This window comes from Phalacrocorax carbo, chromosome 1, assembly GCF_963921805.1.
Source record: "Phalacrocorax carbo chromosome 1, bPhaCar2.1, whole genome shotgun sequence".
Taxonomy (NCBI): Eukaryota; Metazoa; Chordata; class Aves; order Suliformes; family Phalacrocoracidae; genus Phalacrocorax; species Phalacrocorax carbo.
The window spans coordinates 75,742,487-75,764,457 of record NC_087513.1 but is presented as its reverse complement, the minus strand read 5'-3'; the positions used below and the strand labels follow the sequence as shown (position 1 = coordinate 75,764,457).

General features: G+C 36.9%; 1 protein-coding gene across 1 annotated transcript; it reads left to right on the top strand.

Annotated features, from left to right (window-relative positions):
* Positions 1–33: 33 nt before the first annotated feature.
* Positions 34–21,486, top strand: INTS13 (integrator complex subunit 13). The gene is made up of 17 exons (XM_064460418.1): positions 34–532; positions 1,780–2,011; positions 3,361–3,435; positions 4,238–4,440; positions 4,722–4,802; positions 6,023–6,113; positions 7,852–7,980; positions 9,633–9,717; positions 12,316–12,405; positions 13,344–13,433; positions 14,925–15,103; positions 15,916–16,086; positions 16,470–16,624; positions 17,595–17,825; positions 18,988–19,127; positions 19,793–19,928; positions 20,779–21,486. Exons 2-17 carry the CDS (start codon positions 1,787–1,789, stop codon positions 20,816–20,818), a joined length of 2,121 nt encoding a protein of 706 aa, XP_064316488.1. The 5' UTR covers positions 34–532; positions 1,780–1,786; the 3' UTR covers positions 20,819–21,486.
* The last annotated feature ends 485 nt before the right edge of the window (positions 21,487–21,971 follow it).

Below are 21,971 nucleotides of genomic sequence, written 5' to 3'. Positions count from 1 at the left end.
GGCTCGGCGCCCAGGCGCAGGGCCGGGGCGGGTATGGGGGGGGAGTAAGTGCGAGAGCGAGCCTGGCCAGCCGCCGGGGCCCGGGTGGCCGCCGTGGCCGGTGAGGCGAGGCGAGGCGAGGTGAGGTGAGGTAAGGGGGGAAGGAGGGGAGAGGCGCTCCCCCCGCCAGCGCTGGGGGAGCCGCTGCGCCAGCGGCGTAAGTGGCCGCGCGGGGGTCCCGCGGCCTCAGGGGTGGGCGGAGCGGGGGGGGCTTCGGCCGCTTCTCCCACCCCCGTGGGCGCCGGGCGCGGAGGCAGGAGCTGGGCCCCGCGCTCCCCGCGGAGCCGGCGGCAGCGGCGGCGGCGGCGGAGGAAGCGGGCGGAGGGGCATGGAGGTCGCCCGGACGGAGGCGCCCGCGCCCGACCCCATCTAGGGCGCCCCGCGGGCCTCACCCCCCTTCCGCCTCCTCCTCCTCGGAGCGAGCCCGCGGCCGGGCACGGGCGCGGCGCGGAGCGGGCCCGGGACTTGTGCACCAGCGGAGGAGCCGGCCCAGGTGAGAAACGCTCCCCCGGGCGGGCGGGGACGCACCTCCCCGGGCCCCCCGTGGCCCGGTCCCCCGGCTCTTTGCCGGGGTAAGGGGAGGGCGCGGGGCCCGGGCAGCTGCTGCTGAGTGCGGGGGAGAAGCCTTCGCCCGCCCCGGAGCGAGATGCTGCCCCGAGCCTGGCTTGCCTAAACCCTCGTTATCCTAGATATTTTAGTTTTTTGTATTTTTTGCTTTTGTGTATTCTGTCATTCAGCAGCATTTGCGTGGACGAAATAGATTTTTACACTAGAGAAGTCATGGAAACATCCACAAGTTGGAAAAGTTTGATGAGGAACCTTTGCTTTAAGATTAGTGGTCTAAGTAGCGCTAGTCTAAGGTTAATTTTCATGTGTAGTTTGGGTCTCTGAGTTAGGATGACCACCCGAACACGAGTATCTATCTCACGTTATAGTAAAAGCATTTATTTCAGTGATGCTGTAGAAGAGGGAAACCAGGCCTATCGATGTGAAACAGGAAAATGCATCACACGTCATTGTGGAGTTTTCAGGCTTCATAGCTGGGAAGAATGCGAGGGGTGCTCCTACAAGTCTTGCTGGATAAGAAACGTTTACATTATAATTTCAGACTTGGTATGTCTGTCAGTGCGAGATCAAAGTACAGATACAAATATTCATTTAAAAATAAAGATGTACCTAGCAAAGTGGAGGCTGAAAATCCACTTACAAGTCTGATGTTTATGTTAATTCAAGGTCTGTATAGCCTAATCATAAATTATTTTTTTCCACGTCACTTATTTTAAGAAATTGGGTTTAAATAAGAAGCAGTTTCTATACTTGGTTTCTTTAAAGTTTATTTTAATTAGGAAAGTGGGGAAGGTAATACTATGCCTCATTGTTGCCTTGTCAACAGGATGCTTTCACGTTTCCTGTATTTTTTTTCTTTGCAAGAAAAATAGTCTTGCCTGATTAGAATTCCAGATACTAAATATATGGACTAGTAAGAGTTCTAGAGGATATTTGTCTCTATGTAAATAGATTCTTAAAATGGGAACACTTGTGGTTTTTTAAAAGCTCAACAGTTTTGAGGAGCTGATGTATGCAATGTGTAATCTAAATACTGTAGGAGGTAACCTCTTTAAAACTTGTATATTCCAGCAAAAGAACTTTATACTATATAAAAGTTGCACTTTAATTCTGTGATGTGATTTTTTTCCCCTTGCACAATTTCTTTCTGATCTTAATATCTGTTTCTTTTAGGAAGAAAATGAAAATCTTTTCTGAGTCTCATAAAACTGTTTTTGTTGTGGATCACTGCCCATATATGGCAGAATCCTGCAGACAACATGTTGAATTTGATATGTTAGTAAAGAATCGGACCCAAGGAATTATACCTCTAGCACCCATATCAAAATCACTATGGACCTGTTCAGTGGAATCATCCATGGAGTACTGTAGAATAATGTATGATATTTTTCCTTTCAAGAAACTGGTAAGTTGTTCTAGCCATACTGCGTATGATACTTTGTAGTATGAGGGATATTTTTCCCATGCTAATGAAGTCTTTTAATATCATTAGCTGTTGGTTAGATTAAAAGATCAACTATAATTTATTATATAAAAATTTCTTTGTGCTGTTGATACACTTGATAGCTATTTAAGTTGGTTTGAGTAGTATATGAATCCCATTACATATTTATTTTTGGGACCTTTCATTGTTGTAATGTCACGTTGTAACTTAGTGCAAAACATGAGAAGAGGTGCTTTAAGGTAACTTACAGATTTGGGATTGTGTTCTCCTGAGCTATAAGTTTACAAAAGCTTGAGTGATGTATTGCTTCAAATGGAATTTTGTTTCTAAACACACTTTGTAGTGCTTCATAAGGTTTTTGGTGCCAACTTTGAAGGAATTCTGGGCTTTAGGAAGAGGTAGGATTGCCCTGAAGCCACTTGTTTGAAAAAGTGGGAGACCTTCCTGGCACACAGCTCCTTCTTTAGAAAAATAAATGCCTGGTGGGTTCTGTAACATTGTATCATAAATAATGGTAACTAATCCCTGGTTTTTTAGATCCATTCTCATTATTGAATAAACCATTGTGCAATTTTGTAAAGGTTAGTTACCCTTTTAAAAAAAGCCAAAAAAAAAAGGAAGTTAAACAACCGTATGACAGTGATATTGGTACACAGTAGTAATACTGGAATACTGGCTGTGTCAGAGAGTGGCTGTGGAAGAGGCTGGACACTGACAAATATCTCCAATAGTTCAGTGATTTGATGCACATCAGCTGTGCTGCCTTGATGGATTGCATGTCCTGGTTCTCAGACAGCAAACATTTAATTTAAACTCTAGAGCATTTAATATACAGTCAAGTCCCATTATATGCTTTGTCTTGACTTTTTTGTCACCTTTATAACATATTTTGCTATGTGATGTTCATTAAATCTTGCTAGATTTTCACCCCCATGATCTACTGTGACGGTCTTTGGAGAATGATTTGCAATATTGCACTAAAATTTTATTTTGTAGCTATTCTACTGCAAGTATTACCTAATTATTAAAATACTTCATAATATCTTGCAATGCTAATTTGGTGTAGAGATTGATTTAGTGGCTTAAAATATAAATAGAATAATGTTACTAAAGGGATAATTGAATATAGCGGGAGTGGTTGCTTTTTGTGCTTGTGTTATTTTTACTTTGGCTTGTCATTGCACATACCTCCAGAGTATAAGAAGAAAGAGGTGTAATTTGTGTTTGTTTGGATTTGGGGAAGTAGCCATAATGGCTGTCATCTGTATGGATTGGCTGTTAGCTTACACGTGTTTTTTTGATCCTTTTAGGTAAATTTCATTGTGAGTGATTCTGGGGCTCATGTCTTGAATTCTTGGACTCAAGAAGATCAGAACTTGCAGGAGGTATGCTTTGTAACTGTTCTTTTGTTTTGTATGTCTTCTTTAATTGTGGAATAAGTAGTAACTTCTCCCTAATTAAAATGTTGGTGGATCTGGTCTGAAATTACTGTGTAACAGAGTTTTAGGAGGTAGCCTGTGAGGCTGGACTGGTCTATAGGCAGCTTTACATAATTTAAAAAGAATCCAGTAGCTTTGAGTATGGAGTTATATATCAAAATAAATGTTATAAATAAATCACCTATGTATTTCTTCTGTAATTCGGTGATAATTCTTGAATTTTAACTTTGGTTTGTGGTGGTTTGGTTTTTGTGGTGTTCTTTTTTTTTTTCATTTACCTCATAGGCAAATAAACTGTGTTTAAGAAAAAATTGTAAATATTCTCTTTGCTCTCATTTTGGTTCATACTGAAAGGGCTCCTCCTCTGAAAAATTTACTTTGGGCATGAACCGAGTTTCCAAATTCTCAGAAAATAAAAGCAGATGGCAACTGATAATGTTAGATTTTCTCTCACGTATTGGATATAACTTGTTGTTATAGCCAGGTATTTTTCTGTAATAAATGAGAATATTATATTCTTAAGGCTTAAAAACAATTAATAGATTAATTGAAAAGGACAATTTAGGGCCAAATGTTTTCTGGAAGGCTGGCAACATGTAATGGTCTTTAATTGCTCTGCTTGGTTTTCTCCCAAAAATATTAATTTGCTATAAAATAAGTTATAATGTTGACTTTCTCTTAACTGAGAAAAACATTTTAACAAATGGCTGGAAAGTAACTTTCAGTAAAATCTCTTTCTTTTAACTAGTTGATGGCAGCATTGGCAGCTGTTGGGCCACCTAATCCTCGGGCAGATCCGGAGTGCTGCAGCATACTTCATGGTCTGGTTGCAGCAGTTGAAGCACTCTGCAAAATAACAGAATATCAGCATGAGGCTCGAACCATGCTCATGGAGAATGCAGAACGTGTTGGAAACCGAGGAAGAATAATCTGTATTACTAATGCGAAAAGGTATGTATGATCATGTGCTTCCACCACTTAAAAAAAGTTATATATATATATTTTTAGAACTCTTTCATTGATTGTCATGAATTAGTGCCCTAAGTAGTTAGCTTTTTTGTGTTCTTTGTTAGATCATTTTTTGCCTTATTAAAAATTTCATTTATGGAGGTCTGTTACAGTAACAAACCAAAAATTTCCCACTTGAAACAGGAAAGCATTTAGTGGCATGTTGCTTTGAACAGGAGGATTGATTATCCTGAATAAAAAGAAATTTTAACATTTCTTTCTAGTGACAGTCATGTTCGGATGCTGGAGGATTATGTTCAGGAAACCATTCATGACCACAACAAGCTTGCAGCTAATTCAGATCAGTGAGTATACTTTTTACAAACATAGTTTCTTTAGTCTGCGTGTGCCTGTTACATCCTCTGTGAAATATGCATGTCTCTTTGTCACTTAAAACTTATTCTAATGAACTGTTTGGATTAATACCTGTGTAAAATAGCAGGTGCTAAATCATGATATTGTTGACTTAGAGCTGCTCTATAATCATTAGCTTTTCAGAATTGTCCTTTCTCCTCATAGGACAGTATTTATTTAAGTTTTTACCTGCTACACCTTGCTCCAAAATGAGACACTTTAATTGTGCCTTGTCATATGCTGTATATTTGTAATGAGTAATGCATCTGACGCTTTTTTTCTTGATAACACTGCATTAATTTTACATTCATCTTTCTTTGACTAAAATAGGTAACTACTTTGAAATTAGTTTTTAATTCCTAAATTACTGTGTTGCCTGACACTTCCCTTGAGATAAAGGAATATCTTGAAATACAGGTTGCATCTCCTCGGAGAAGTCATTTTTCCACCCTATGTTTTGTCTAATTAAACAGTGAACTCTTTGGCCCAGGGACTGTGTTTTGCCTTGTGAAGTGTATAGTAGTTTTTGAACCTGTTCTTGGTTGCTCCTTAGGCACTTAAATAGCAGAAGCAGGATTCCCCTATAATCACCTGCCACAATTGCAGTTTCGCGTATGTGTAAAGGATACTGCCCCGGGGAATCAGGTTCGAAGTCCACTGTAAAGACGGAAAAGTGGTCTCATTCCTGTAGGTAGAGACATGGAACAATGTCTTGATCTCTTCAAATTTCCAGCCGCATTAGGAGATAAGCATCCTATTTGGGTAATTGTTTTATGTTCACTGGAATACCCTTATTAATACCTGCACACATACTTGGAGATACAAGTTCTCTGTAGTGTCAGTTTTCAGTTGAATGAAGCTGAACAGATTGCACCAGTTAAGGATCTATTCCATTGATACATCCAAAAAGAAACATGGTGCTATAGCAATATCTGAAGAGCTAGAAATGTTATACCTTTTTTTATTCTGATAAAAACTTGTTTTCAGGTATGTGCTTTTGAAAATCATTAATGTAACCTAGTTTCTACAAAATGCTTTCTGAAACAGTACATTGTAATACATCTTTATGATTCTGTGTTGTGGAAATGAGATTAATCTTGGCAGAATTAATCTGACTTCTAGGAGATAGTCTGCCACACTGCAGGCTAAATAGAATGTTTTTGTTTTTAAGTCTAATGCAGATTCAGAAATGCGAATTGGTCTTAATCCACACTTACCCAGTTGGTGAAGACAGCCTTGTTTCAGATCGTCCTAAAAAAGAGGTAAGGAACTTAAAATGAGAAAATTTATCCAAGGATTAGGAACCACATCAGACTTAAAATAGTGCAAATTAAGTATTCAGCAATAACATTCTGAGCCTCTCATAAGGTGTAGGAAAAAAGTACAGGTGGTAATTCTTTGAAAAGTTGACAGCCTGCATATTGCCATCCAAAACGTATGCTTTGTTTTCTTGTTTTGTGGTCTTTGTGCATGTACAGTATCCCCTTTTTTCATTTCATGACTTAATTTCTTGCATTAATAATTCATGATTCATTTTTTTGTGAAGTAAGTCTGTTAATGCCATAGAATGATAGTCTTGGGTGTGATGGGTTTTTTTTGAGAAAGAAACGGACCTTTAGGAACCCAGTGGAAAATGATCAACTGTTTGGTGTGTTGAATAGGTTACTTGAGTCACTTTCCTGCTATTCAAGCATAAGCCACTGGCTAGCACAAGTCCTGTTTCCCCAAATATCTGTTATTGAATGCAGTGCTGTGGATATTGTTCAGCACTACTACATGTTCCATGTTATCCAGACTAACGTGCTAGCATTTTTAACCTTTTGGTTGAATGGTTTTCTCATGAAACCAGAATGAGCTTTTCTGTGTAACTTCTGCTGTTCCAGTGTTAGCAAGCAGAATGCCTTGTTAATGAAGAGCTATGGAAAGCGTGCCTGCTTCCAAGTGAAAGGGTAGTTAGTATATTGCAGGTGTCTAGGAAATGCTTGAAGTTCAGCAAATGCTTGAAGAACCCTACAGTACTTTTAAAGATGGTTTTATGAAGAGGTGAAAGGATGCATGTAAGGAATTAGTCTTTATATATAAACATCTTAGTTATTCAGTAATAAAAGCACATGTGCTCTGTGGACTTGTATGTTTAGTGGTGGTTGTTTGAAAGCAAGTAAATACAAAATATTTGGTAATATGTTCTGCTTTTCATCAGTCTGCTCTGCTCAGTATTTAATGTGCTGTCTGTAAGAAAGAAAAAAGACACAAGGAAAAGTCTCATTCTTAACATAAAAGGTACCTAGTCCTGCATATTGTTTCATAAATAAAAAGGACGGATATTGTCATCTACAAAACCTTTCTGTAGTTGTGCTAAAAAAATGAAACTGTGAACAGAAGAGAATAAATTGACTACTACTTTCCTCTGTAAGACAGTCATCTTTATCACTGGTTTGGTGTGTGTTTGTTTGTTTGGGTTTTTTTGGTTGGGTGGGTGGGGTTTTTTTCGTTTTTCTTTTAAAAAAAAAAGCCTAGACCCAAATGTCCTTGTTGGCTAGGGAAAAATGAAATGCATCTTATGGATTGCTTTTGTTTCCCTTGTGTATATATGATGCACTTACAGGTTGGTGTACAAAAATTACTTTGTTCCTGTTACTCAGCTGGTAAAAGAGGAAAAACTAGATCCAGAGCTGCCATTAAGAGGATTTCTTCCCCGTGTTGTGATACTAATTATTCCTATTATCAAGTAATGACTCAAGTTTTTTAGCGCACTTAATTTTTTGACCATTTATAGTAACTGCAACTATAGAAACTGGCATAACCTGGAAAATTCTGAACAAGAAGTAACTTTTGCTCCTTCCTTCTTAGTTTCCCATGGTGTGGATTTTTTGGGTGGTAGTTTTTCCCCATAGTCAAATTTAGCTGTATAAATGTGATTATTTTGAAGTTTCAAATGAATAATACTGTTACATGATACTAGAGCCTAATCCATTAATACTCTCTGTGACTTTATTTTAGCTTTCACCTGTTTTAACCAGTGAAGTGCACAGTGTCCGTGCAGGACGGCATCTGGCTACGAAATTGAATGTTTTAGTACAACAGCACTTTGATCTGGCTTCAACCACAATAACTAACATTCCTATGAAGGTAATATTGTGTCTATAGCTGTGTGTTAATTAGCTGCATCACTTCTAAATTTGTTTGAAAACTTTTAATGTTTATTTTAATTGAATTTTTACATTGTTTTTCTCTCCATATCATATTTTCTGTTTTGTTTTTTTATTAGCCCACATTCAATGTCTGTGACCAGGTTAGTAAAAATAAAGAAGGGGGAAAAAAAGTAAAGAAGGATCACAGAACAAAATGTATTGCTGAATCTCAATTTTTGATGTAGCAATACAAGTGTTATTTCAGTTGTTTGTATTATTTTATATAAATACAATCTTATTTACCTCAGATTGCTTTGTCTGTGATTCTTTTGTCTTTTTCTAGTTGTGTTTAGATATTCTTGACCCTTGTGCATTATAGTGGCATAGTGAGTCTCTTTTTCCTCTGTTTCATTGTCATGCCCACCCAACATAAAGGTGTTTGTAACTAATAGTTGATTTTTGACTAAAGGTTTCCCAGTAGGTTTTCCAGTATGAAGATCCATAAACCAGAAACGGGGACAGGGGATATATCTGGTTAAGAAAGATATTAAATTAAACACCTTCTGTTCCAAGTTGTTTATGTCCCTATTTTGAATATCTTTTTTTTATTGCTACTGGGAGGGAAGTCAGCGCAACTAAGAATTTCAAATATTATTAACTTAACGGTAATTTTCTGATCAGGCAGCAAGAGGCAATTGAAATGGAAGTGTCTGTATTCAAAGAAACAAAAAGGGCAGGGGCGGATAAACTTCCCCGATATAAAAAAAATTCATCAAGTTCTAATACTGTCAATCATTACTTGCATCTTTGAAAACTAGCAATACTGTATGGATTTTATAAGTTAAAACATGAAATTAAAAGTTATTTTCACAGCTTTAATGAAACTTTGACATGGGTCATGGCATAAATGTGACTTAAGTTTGCAAATACCTTGTCTGTAACTTTCTGACCTGTGTGCTGCTGGTATGCCTCTCCCTTCTGCCTTTGTCCTTATAGTAATAGAGTATGTTGGGTTCTCTGTGGTTTTTTCTCTTTTCTTTTTTTTTCTTTTTTAACTTGGAATAAATTACCAAGGTTACTGTTCTGTTTTTGCCAGTCCTCTGCAGCTGTTTAAAGATGCAGTGTCCTCTTTACAAACATCCATTTTTCTAATTATAAACTTGTATACTTCTTATGTATCTTAAGTGCAAGGAAATTATGATAAGTTTGAAATGTATTTTTTGGTTTGGATTCTTGAGATTTTTAGTTATGAGAAGTAGTTGTAGCAGTGACCAATTGTTGCTGCTCAGTAAGCTGTAACTGCTGGTAATATTCAATATGTCATAGGCTTCCTTAACTCCACTAATTTAAACAAAAGTAGTTAAGTCTATTTTTTACCTATATTTTAACCTATGCACCCTGTCATGATATTTGTATAAAACCATAAGGTTTCAAAAGTGGAAAAAAGGAAAAGCAGATGGCTGCATCTTTAAACAGGGCAGAGAGCAAACAGTTTCCTCAATATTGCAATCCTGTTGTTGTCTGATGCACTTTGGAGACTTTTTGTTTTTCTGCTGGAGTGAAAGGTAAATGTAGAATCATTCATGTACGAAAATAGTCACCTCCAGCTAAAATAACTATATTTATTCTTTCTATCTTTTTCTTTTGAAGGAAGAACAACATGCTAACACATCAGCCAACTATGATGTGGAGCTTCTTCATCACAAAGAGGCACACGTTGACTTTTTAAAGAGTGGTAAGTAGAAGTAGTCCTCTCAAAGTGGCTTTTGATCAGCCTCCTGGAAGTATTCACAAAGACAGATTGCAAATTTCAAATAGATGTAAATTTCAGGCATGATTAGCATATTTTCGGTTATTCCTTACAACCCAAGAACTTGGCTTGTAACATTGGCATTGGAGGTTTGCTCATTACTGGCATATTTTAATATAATAATAAGGATGTAACAATGAAAAAACATGTCAAATTAATCAAACAATGTTTCACATTTGTTCATGATATTTTTGTGAATTTTGAGGGGCGTGTCAATTTCGTACTGATTTGTAAAAAGTAGATGAGGGACCAGATGTGCAGTGATGTTACAAAGACAGTATCTCTTGTAGAAAATTATTCCGTGCACAAATGAACTTTTAATCTGTCTGTTAGGTAATGATAGTTGACATCACTTATGTCCCATAGGCCTGTGTATGACAGTAATTCCTTTGGAAAAGACAATGGTTATTTTTTGCTTTTGAGCTTTCTTCTTGTATTTGAAATACCTAGTATCATTTTTGTAAACTGGGAATTACTACCTAGTATTCCTCTGAGGTTGAATTTTTAATAAGTCAGCTGAGGTTAGTAAAACACAAAGGTAAGCCTTATGCAAAACTGTTTTGTTCAGGAAATGGTCCTTGATGTAAAACTTTGTTAGTAAGTCAGGCTAAAAATTCTGTATTAGTAGAATTAAAAGCAAAGCCAAGCAGTGGGGGAAAAAACCCTCCGCCTGTGCCACTGTGGTGCGGAATACTTAAACAGTATGCCTTTTCAGCCCTGAAGCCTTGCTTGAAGATTTAATGGCTTGTATATGCTTTGTTTTACTGCATCAATTGCAACTTCTGTTATGTGATTCAGTACCATTACAAGCTTAGTCTAATGTACTGTGTGTAGGGTACATGTATTTAGATAGACGCTGTAGATATTTTACTATCTGAAATATATTGTTCCAAAGCATATTAGAGAGTTGATTGTGGTTTAACTTCTAAGAAGTGAAGAATTTAACAAATGAGTTAGTTATGTCAGTTATTTAACAAAGAGTGGATATTTCTTTTCTGAAGTTTGAAATCACGTGGTCCATAACTAGCCATTTTGGGGAGTTACTGCTTTTTTTTTCCTCTTAAGTGGATTACCATTACTTTGAGGAAAAGGAGGTAACTCCTCCTTATCTGCAAGTGCTGTGCTCCGTATCTTAGTGGAGTGTAGGACTGAAGATTGAGGGGAAAAAATACTAGGATGTTACAGCAATGAATTCAGACTCACCTGAGCTTGTGTTACCATGTTAAAAGCATAAAACTTAATTGTATGGGCTCAGAAATAGTTTTGTAATACCTGTTGGCTCAAGGAATAAGTTTGCTAGTAAAAGTCAAAAGCAAACTCTGACAAAGCAATTCCTCTTCAAATTTTTGTCCATCAGAACTTTGAGGGGAAAAAGCCTGTTCTTAAATCCTGTGTTTTGCTTTCTTTTATTTTTAAATAAATCTTTGAGCTATAATGGCTCTGGTGCAAGGAAAGTAGGAATTCAATCACATTGATCTTATTTGTGTGATTATTTTAGATTAAATAAATTTGGCCTTTAGATAGTAAGAAAGAGACTTTCTACATTTATTCCAGTTATTTTAACTGAAAAAGAAATCATCTTTTGCAAGTTACCTGCATGACTAATAAGCAAATCAAACAAATATTTTGAGAGTAAATGACTTTAGACTAAACCGTAACATACTGCATGCATGTTGCATGTTGATGTATGTCTCTTTCTTCCCAATTACTATGGACTTGAGCATATTAAGTGACTATGCTACTGTAATTCTGAAACTTCATGCAAAACTCAGTTAACTCTTTCCTGAGATAATGTGAGTCAAAGATCACGAAGAATCGTAAAAATCACTAGTAGAAATGTAGCTTAATGTATTAAGGAGCTTTGGTAATGTCTGTGTTAAGGCCTTCAAGTGGTTTTTGCCAGAGCAGTTATCAGTGAGGCTTTGTATGAAAGTATTTCAATGATAAAACTACAGCTGGTAGAACATGTTGAGAGATGTTCAGATTTGAGTCTGACATAGCAAAGATACTGGAGGATGAGACCAAATGCTTTCCCCAGGAAGCCTAACTTATCAAATATGCTTTTAGATAAGTTTCAGTTTTGACTCAGGGCTATAATATGCACAAGAAATGATCAGCTCTAACATTTGTTAAGGATTCTGACTTCTGTTTGGAAAACTAAAAAAGATTTTGTGTAAAAGTCCGAGGCATTTTAGAAGAAAAATAATTCCCTGTTACAGACAAAACAAAACATATCTATAATTTTCTAAATGTTGAATCAAACCTATGGAACATACTCTGGAGCTGCAGTATTTTGTTTGCTGAATTGGTTTCTAAAATATATGCAACAGCTGATTTTCAAAGGTTATTTTTTCAACTGCTACTGCTTATAACTTTTCTTTGCTTAAGTTGGATATCTGACTTCTTCAAATCAGGTTGTTTTGTATATGCTAATGTTAAATTTTCTTACCTTAAGTTTAGAGGGGTTTGCTGTAATAAAGAAAATATGGTTGATTGCACAGTTTTTCTGACTTTATATTGCAGGTGATAATCATGTGGGTGGCAATAGCAGAGAAGGCACATTTAAAGAAACTGTGACATTAAAATGGTGTACTCCTCGAACAAATAGTGTGGGTAGGTAATATAGTATCTTACAAAACTGACATTCTGACGTGTGTTCAACACTGTTCTCTCTGTACACTGTTAAAAATCTGAACAAGGAGGTAGTTCGCTTCTTGCTTAACGCTGGTTTGACCTTTTGCTCTATAAACCTTGCTACCGACTGCACCCTGCTTTACTAATGGTTGCGTGATGCTCTCCTGATCTTGGCTAGTCAGTGGTTTGTGTAAGAGGTGAGAGGGGTAGTAATGCGGCTTTTTTCAGTCTCCTGTTAAGTATCATGAAGTTGTTCCTTAACTACAATATTCAGTAACTATTTGTCCCTTCCACAGGGCCAAGTATACATCGTCAGTTCCACAATGCTTTAGCAACTTTGAGACATTGAATCTTTTTTGGTTTAATTTTTGTTTCGGGCTGAGGGTGGGTGGGGGGGTGGATCACAGTACTATCTTCAGTGAAATCTTTAGAGTGCTAAGTAAAAAGCAGTAGACTAGTCCCTTTTATATTAACTTTCAAATCTGAGTAAGGGAGAGATTGCTACCCAAATCTGAGTAGAGGAGAAACTGGAAAGTTTTGGGGTGACACAGGAACCACCTGGCTGTTCAGCCAATTCACCCTGTAGATGATCAGCAAGACATGTTGAATCTTTGAGCCAGCAGGTCAAAAATACAGATTAGAGAAATAAGAGCAGGCTGACTTTACAGTGAAATAAATCAGGAGATAAAGAACTAGAGGTCCTGCTGGAAATAGGGCCTGGGAATGTATTAGGTTCTTGGAGTTGATACTGGAACAATTGCAAGGAGATGGTGAAAGGAGCAAACCTTTAGATCAAGACTTTTTAGTTTTGCTGACTGTGGATTAGCTGCCGCCTCCTCCTCCTCTAATTTTGTGAGATGGTTTTTCTTCTGTACGTGGAACTACACTCTCAACTTTTCTACTCATTTATTTTTCAGAATTACACTATTGCACTGGAGCATACAGAATTTCACCAGTCGATGTAAATAGCAGACCTTCTTCATGCCTTACCAACTTTCTCCTTAATGGTAAATTTGTGTCCTTGCCTAATTATTTAATGTTTTAAGTTAATATTGTGAATAGAGCACGCTGCACATTCTGGTTTGTATAGCGCTAAATGTCTGTATACTGTAAAAATGTCAAGTTTGTTTTAAAGTATCGTGTAAATAAGAAACAAGTTGTTAAATGTACTCAAAGGCAAGTGGAATGTGTTTTGAAACTTGAGGATGGGAGGAAAGATGTAAAGCAGCAAGCGTTGAATTCTGGTAGTTCTTTTCTGAATCCAAATGCAGAATACTTTTCACTCTATACTACTTAGTAGGAAACACTGCTTTCAGCAGGTGACAGTGGACTCGATCTCAATGCTTACTCTGACTCTTGAAAAATATTAGCATCTGATGCCTATGCCTGATTTTTAGCAGATGTTAGCCAGCCTCAGAAAGCTTTTTTAACTTGGTTGTGACCAACTAAGTATGTTGGACAGTTGAGGCAGACTTACCTATGCGTACTGGGATAGGTCAAAAAAGTAGGTTAGACTTAGTTATCTTTTGCTTATCTGCAAGATTTTGCTGATTGTATTGAATAATCTTTCTATAAGAGGTTGCCGTTTAAATACATGTTAAAAGATAAGCCAAAGCTGTTTCTTCCCAACAAATAACATGTAGTCAACGTTATTTGCGTGTGGTGGTTTTTTTTCTGTAATGCAATTTTGTTTGCAAACTGTAAACATCCTTTTAATGGGATGTTTCTTCAGTCAAGTCATTTGAATGTCTAAATAAATGTGCAGTGGTTTTATTAAACACTGTATTTTAATGTATTTTTCTCTAAAGATTCTGTACAGAAAAAGTACTTTGATTAATAAGAATGTCTAGAACCAATTTAATAGCATATTTCAGATAACCACGCTCTTCTGATCTTCTATTTTGCTTCCTCATAACAAACATTTATTTGGAGAATGCAGCCTTTTATGCTTAGTGTATTTTACTGGAAATAAGACAAAGGCAGTTTTATTTCTCTGTCTGAAAAATGGTATCCATTTTAAGCACTAACAAGTAGTATCAATTGATACCTTTTATAATCACCTAGGTTATTTTCTTACTTTTTAGAGGTCGCTTTTAATGCGAGAGTTTCTGCAGTACAGCCAAATAAGTTTAGTATACAACATAATATGTAATAATGAAAAATAGCAAACTGCCCTTACACAATATATCATTCTAATGTCTTACCGATATGTATTTTTCCTAAGAGTAATGTCCAACAGAGAAAGTGATTGGTTGGTGCAGGAGAGAGGCTTTTTGTTAGTTCTGTGGAAAATTTAAGAGCATATGACACTATGTTCCATGTAAAGACATGGAGTAAATACTCAAGGAGATAGCTGTTTCTTATTCAGCTAGGTGAAAACATGACTTCAATAGATCCAGAGTCTTACTGGCTAAGTACAAGCCTGTATTGGGTGTATGTAGTTTTAATTTAAAATTGCAGTGTACAGTAACTAATGAAACTGATCTCCTTTCCAACAGGTCGTTCTGTTTTGTTGGAACAGCCACGCAAGTCTGGCTCTAAAGTAATCAGTCACATGCTCAGCAGCCATGGAGGAGAAATTTTTCTGCATGTATTGAGCAGCTCACGATCAATTCTAGAAGATCCCCCATCAATTAGCGAAGGGTGTGGTGGAAGAGTCACTGACTACCGGATTACAGTAAGATTGTTTGTTTTCTTGTTTTTCTTAAGTTGTTGCTTATCTCACATGACGAGATGTAGTGCAGTAGATGTGTAAAGGAAATATTGGTACATCTGGAGGGCTGGAGTGGATTGCATGGTCAAACTGTTTTTCTTTGTACTACTGATATATATTTGGTATAAAGTAGTGCATCTGCTTATTGTTATGCCTGCTTCATAGAATCCTTTCTGTGTCAAGGAAGTACTTGCTTCCTTGTGCACCATGAGTATTTAAAGTTTGTTCTGATTCTAGAATAACATTTTTCTTGGCGAGTTTTTTTTTTTTTGTGGGCTGGATACACATAGGGCTATATCCTGCTTATTGTCAGAAGGATAGACTGCACGTGAATGGTCCATACAATAAATAGAAAAGATGAAATTGTCAGCTTTTGAATCCTGGATATGGATCAGATGATCAGCTGGCATTCATTTTGCTTTTTCTTTTTTTTTTTTTAACACATCCTTTGTATCTGTTGTAAACAAGCAGAAATGGTTTCCAGAAAAACATAATAAAACTCTTACCATACATTAAATACCTTGCAGATCCAGCAGGCCCTCCTCATAAAAAACCTTGCATCAGTTTTTAACCCATACTTTTATACAACTGCTCTTGTATTCACCGCGAATAATGTACATCTGAAAGCTGGAAAGAGGGCTCTGGTTGTTAGGGTCCAATTTAGCAGTGGGGATGGTACATGGTTAGTAATAAGCAAGACTATGCTGTTTCACCCGTTCAGTGAAAGTTACTTTGTTAGAGAAATTCCTAATTGTATCTTATTTGGTTATCATTAGGATTTTGGTGAATTTATGAGGGAAAACCGATTAACTCCTTTTCTAGAGCCCAGATATAAGATCGATGGAAGTCTTGAAATTCCATTGGAACGTGCAAAAGATCAGTTAGAGAAACATACTCGTTACTGGCCTATGATTATTTCTCAGACTACTATCTTCAACATGCAAGCTGTAAGTAACCTGGGGTTTGTAACCTTTCATTCTGGTCTAGATTGAGTTTCACCCTGCCACTTGATGGAATATTAACTCTATGATAAATCACTTGCCACAGAATCAGTTTTCCAGCTTTATTGTCACTTAGTATTCTGTATTTAATGCTGATTGATTATTGCACTGCCATCTGAATAGGGTGGAATATTTTAAACCTGACAGCTACAGTGCTGCCAGGTAAAGATGATGTTCATCTGCTTATACCTGCTCAGAGTTATTACTAAACTGAGGATAAGAGGGGGTGTTTTTGCTGTGTGGTGTTCCGTGGTTTCTTTGCTCTTCCTGTTTCTCTCCTGCGACATGCACAGGTTTTTCTCGTTGTTGACTTTTGTTTTGTCTTACAGGTAGTGCCATTAGCCAGTGTGATTGTAAAAGAAGCAATGACTGATGAGGATGTTCTGAACTGTCAAAAAACAATATACAATTTGGTAGACATGGAGAGGAAAAATGATCCATTGCCAATTTCAACAGTTGGTACCAGAGGAAAGGGTCCAAAAAGGTTACATGCATATCTTTTTGTTAATGTTAAACTTCTTTCAGAAATTTATTGAAATTAATTATTGACTCTGTTTTCATACCAAATTTTTTAAAATTTGGCCAAAGGTAATACGTAGTAAACTAAATGCTGTATGTGTGCAGAACAAATGCTGTGAATACTTTGCCTGCATCATTTGGGGCTATCACAGTACTGATATTTCTGTATGTTAGGAAAAAAATACATCATTTTAATACCCAAGAATTGTATGTTACAAAATATGAAAGCAAAGATAGTAATCAGGAAAGGTAGGAGATTGATACAAGCTAGGACAGAGGAAGTGGAATAATTTAAAGTTAATAAAAAGGAAAACATAAGCGTATTATAAATTAACAATGCTTTAAAATCGTGTTATATTAGACTAGTCAAATTCTGTTGAAAGAGTTATTTAAAATATGGGCTACTCCTTTAAAACAATCATAGAATATCCTGGTATCTCAGTTGTTGTGATGTGTGCATTGTATTTCCAAGAACTGGCTGAAAAGAAATTGAGCTACTGAAGATTTGCCTACGTGAGTGGAAGCTATTTACAGTAGCATGGTACAATTCTTTCTAAATTTTTTATCCGAAGAGTTAAATAGCAGTTGTTTTTGCATGCCAGTACTTGAGTGGCCCTCTGCATATCCTGATATTACATAGTTAACAAACACCTGAAAGGATCCAGAAGTGCCTTTTGGCAGCGAGATTTGTTTTCAGTGGACATAGTCTCTTTCAATTTAAACTTAATTCTGGATGTTAATTGGGAAACGTTATATACTGTGTGGATTCTAGTTGCAAGGATGGAGTAATCCCAGATGGATAGACCTCCAGTACAAGAGGACAGAGAATGTGTTCAGAGTTATTTTTGGTTTTTTAAGGTCTGTTTTTTAACCTTCAATGGTTTAATGGTCTAGGTAATCCTGTATGTAATATCTTTTTTTCTGGCCTTGCTTAGGGATGAGCAGTACCGGATTATGTGGAATGAATTGGAGACCCTTGTACGAGCACACATAAACAACTCTGATAAACACCAGCGAGTCTTAGAATGTTTGATGGCTTGCAGAAGCAAACCCCCAGAAGAAGAGGAGCGCAAGAAACGAGGTAGAAAGAGAGAAGACAAAGAAGACAAGTCAGAGAAGTTGGGCAAAGACTATGAATCAGATAAGCCATGGCAAGAATCGGAAAGGTAGATTTTCTAAAGTGAAATAAAACTATAGCATAAAAAATTTTGTCCTGCCCTACTTCAAAGGGGAGAGGAATTGCAGTGAAACAGTTGCAGGTTTCAGTTTGATGTGTTCATGCTTGTAACCTTGGCTGACTACCAGTAAGGATCCCAGGGTTTTTTGGACCAGTCACCATTACCAAGCTTGGGAAACGGGCATCTGATCATAGTGTCTGATTACCAGACTTTTAAAATTAACATATTTTACAAGCAGCATGGTTCTTGGGCAAGTTGTTGACCACTTAGCAGGGCTTTGCAACAGCAGCGACTCCTCAAGCTGGATTTTATTGTATTCACACCACATATTTCCATAAAGCAGTTTAACATCTAATATGAAATATGGAAAACTCGGGACAGGCAGTTATTTTCTCTTCAGCTGTAGGCAGTTTAGTGTTCAGGTAGATAATGCACATGGATTTGGCTCTTCTCTTTAGTTGAATGTCAGGATTTATTCTGTATACCTACTGTCTATAATTCATGTTATTGTAACTTGTCTAAGTTGTAAGCATCTGTCAGTCTCTTCTGTTTTCAGTCTTTTTAAACTGCTATTATAAATAGATCAAAAAACACTTATAGTACTAAGCTTCATTTGCATGTGTTTTGTGCATGCTATGATCACTTAGGATAGGAGGACGTTTCCACCTATGTTATTGTCATCATGCTGATGACCTTTCATGCCTTTCTGTGTATGATCAAATCTATTCCTACAGTTGCTTTTACTTTCACATGTGGAACAAAAATGGGGACTGAGATAAAAGGGATTTGGCATAGAATAGGTCTGAATTAACATAGAAAATGTAATAGGAAATTGTGTGGTATTTTTGTGTATTCATTGTTACTTAGTCTTTCCTTCGAAACTCAGAATGATCAACTGCCTCAACAACAATATAAACACTGCTAACTAACTTAAGAGAAATCATATTTTATGATTCTTCCCTGTACTTAAGGCTTTATCCAGAGGATTGTTTGGCTAGTGTTCCCTATTGTTTTTCACCCATTTCAAGGGGTCAAAAGCAATTTTCTTATGATTTGAGTTGTGTATACTGGGGAGTACAGAATGGTATCAAGAATCATATGTGCTGCTGTAGCATATTTTGCTTCACTGTTTTCCTTTCATCTCAAAAAGGTTAAAAGGCCTCTTGGATCGTGAAAAAGAAGAACTAGCAGAAGCTGAAGTTATCAAAGATTCCCCTGATTCTCCTGAGCCACCCAACAAAAAGCCTCTTATTACAATGGATGAAATGCCTGCAGTTGAAAAGGCGAAAGGTGAGCCAGAAGAATTGCAACACAGTATTTCTTTTAGAGATACAAGTTGCTGTATCAGTCTGTATTTTCATGAGTAATGAGGTTAATCTTCTTGGAGTAAAGCTAAGTCAGTGAGGATAACTTTTAATTAAACACTCAACATTGAGAAATTCTTGATAAATGTTAACCTCAACAGATCTACATAACAAGAGATACCAAGATACTGTGTGGGCCTACTGATAGGCTCTTGGGTTTACAGGGGGTTGGACAAATTTCTGCTGGTGCTGTTTGAGCTACTGTATGTCAAAAATACTCTTTCAGGACAGGTATCAGAAGTCATTGTTTCCTGCTGACTAATGAACATAAACATGCCTGAGCAGTAGTTCTGGGTAGTTCTCACTGACTTCTCTTCCTTGGTGTGAGGTATTATCATTTGTTGCAGTGGCTGAGCTGATGTTCAGATTCTGCATTTGAAGCAAAGTCAATTTCTTATGAAGCAACTACTCAGCTGTTACCAGTTTGCATTTTTTGTATTTGTTTAGCCTCTGTTGTAAGGTTGTTTAATATTAGTGGTTTTAATATCTTGTACTAGCATTGTCTGCAATTTCTTCTAAGCCTTTATAATGATGTAATGTTTAAGAATTCAGAAATTAAATCACTTAGACTCTTCTTACTTGTAATTTTAGGGCCAATGTCCTTGCTGTCTTTATGGAGCAACAGGATTAATACTGCCAACTCTAGGAAACACCAGGAATTTATTGGTCGTTTGAACTCTGTCAACAATAAAGCTGAGCTATATCAACATCTGAAAGAAGAAAATGGGTTTGTATCAGTAAATGCATCACTGTAAATATCGTAGCAGTAGTCAATATGCAGTATGGAGGAATACTTCAGAGCATTAAAAAGACTCCTTAGTCTTTTGAGCATTAAAATGTATAAATACATTCCTTTTGTTTCTCCGTATTGTTGGAGAACTACAGTAGTGTTTGCTTTTCAGTTGTTGGCATCTGTGCTGAGCAAGGCTGACTGCTGATAAATGGTATTCCTGGTGCCTTAGTGATTGCCCTTGCAGCAAAACTCTTAAACTTCAGGGGGGTTAAACAGTAGCTAAATTGAGGCTTCTTGTGCCAGTCTGTTGCTTGCTTTAGCTTTCAAAGGACTGGCTAATATAAAAATGCTGTTGATAATAAGAGTGGCTGAGTCTTATGCTGTGCTATAATGAAGTTGATAGTAGTAGTCCATGTTCTTCCAAAAAATACTGAAAAACCAAACTAGCCCCCTGTTAAGTAAATAAGATGGTGGTGGTCAATGATCAGTGTAAGAAGGGTGAAAGTGAAGACCTTGAAGCAAACTGCTAAAGATCAAATTTTAGAAATAGGTTCTCTGTAGTCACATGAATATAGACTTCTGTCTTTTGGTGTGGTTGATAATGGATAGCTTTTTGCAGTTGGTGCTGGAAAGTTTCTTAGCAGAAACTTCTTTTATGTACCGAGTGCTGCTTAAAGAAGTATTAAGAGGGGATAAGGTTGTGCATGTTGGGAGCAGGGAGAGACAGGATGGTTAGTGAAATAAAAAACATTGATTAAAAAAATATTTAAATCTTTTTTTTTTCCTTAGCCTGTTGATTGTGTTTCCAATAACAAGCCTTACCAATTGTTGTCTTGCATTTCAGAATGGAAACAACAGAAAACGGAAAAGCAGGCCGGCAGTGATGATTAATTTTGTTTCTTTGGACAGAACTTGGCTGAATAGCAAAAATATTTAATGCTGGAATTGATCTCGGTACTGTTTCAGTACGATTGTATAGCTCTGTTTTGATTGGTTTTTACACTTTTCTATTCTTATTTTTGCTATGAAATATCAAACCCGCATATCATATTAAATGAATAGTGTGCAAATAGGCGCTGTCCTGAAGTATTTTCCAGTCACTTTTTTAGGATGAAGAAAACCTGTGCTTCCATGGATGAAATCAAGTAACCAAAAATGTTAGGCAGAATTTCAAGTTCTTTCCCTTAAGTATTGTTTAATATTTCAAAATCACTGGCTATTTAAAAAAAAAAAATCACGTCATTGACAGTTAACTGATAATATTGTTAATTTTGGTTCATGAATACTTTATTTATATGAAACTTCCTCAGGAGTCCAGAATTATGGAAAAGACTGCACGCTGAGTACCTAGTCACTGAGCTGAGAAAATGCCAGCCTTGGTTTTCAAGTAAGGGGTGGGAGTGTGAGTGGTTTTACAGATAAAAATTGTTGGTTTAAGGACTTCTAAAAATTGCCTAGAAATGGTCTTTAGAAAGCAAAGCCTTTCAGGTTGTTATGCTGGAGTTAAGTCTTTGTTTGTGAAAGTCAAATAAAATTTTTGCTGATCATTAGATTATTATTTTAATGAAATATACCCTCTAAGACACCTCTGGTTTTAGGTCTAAGCTTTTTGAATGTCATGGGGAGACTTGTACTCCATATCAATGGCTATGAAATGACAAAGTAGATGATCTGTCTTCAGTTTCTTTGTAGAGCCTTTTTTTCTCTTAATGGAGAGTAGAATTCTCAAATGGGAGGACTCTCTCACCGAATATCTGTGATCTAATCCCTTGTAAGATTTTGGGTTGGCTTCTAGATGGGTCGGCTTGAGCAGGCTAAGGGAAGATGAATAGCTAAGCTCTACAAGTATACCAGCCTTCCTCTGATCTGCAACCATTGCCTTATTCTAGCTTGCTTAAGCAACTGAAGGTCTCACAGGTTTTGATATGTTATAGTTGAAGTTGAGCTTTTCTGAAACTAAATTAATATATTTGTATTTCTTCACCTGAGACTTTAAATACCATAGTTTGTGATGACTAGATCTGAAAACAAATACCA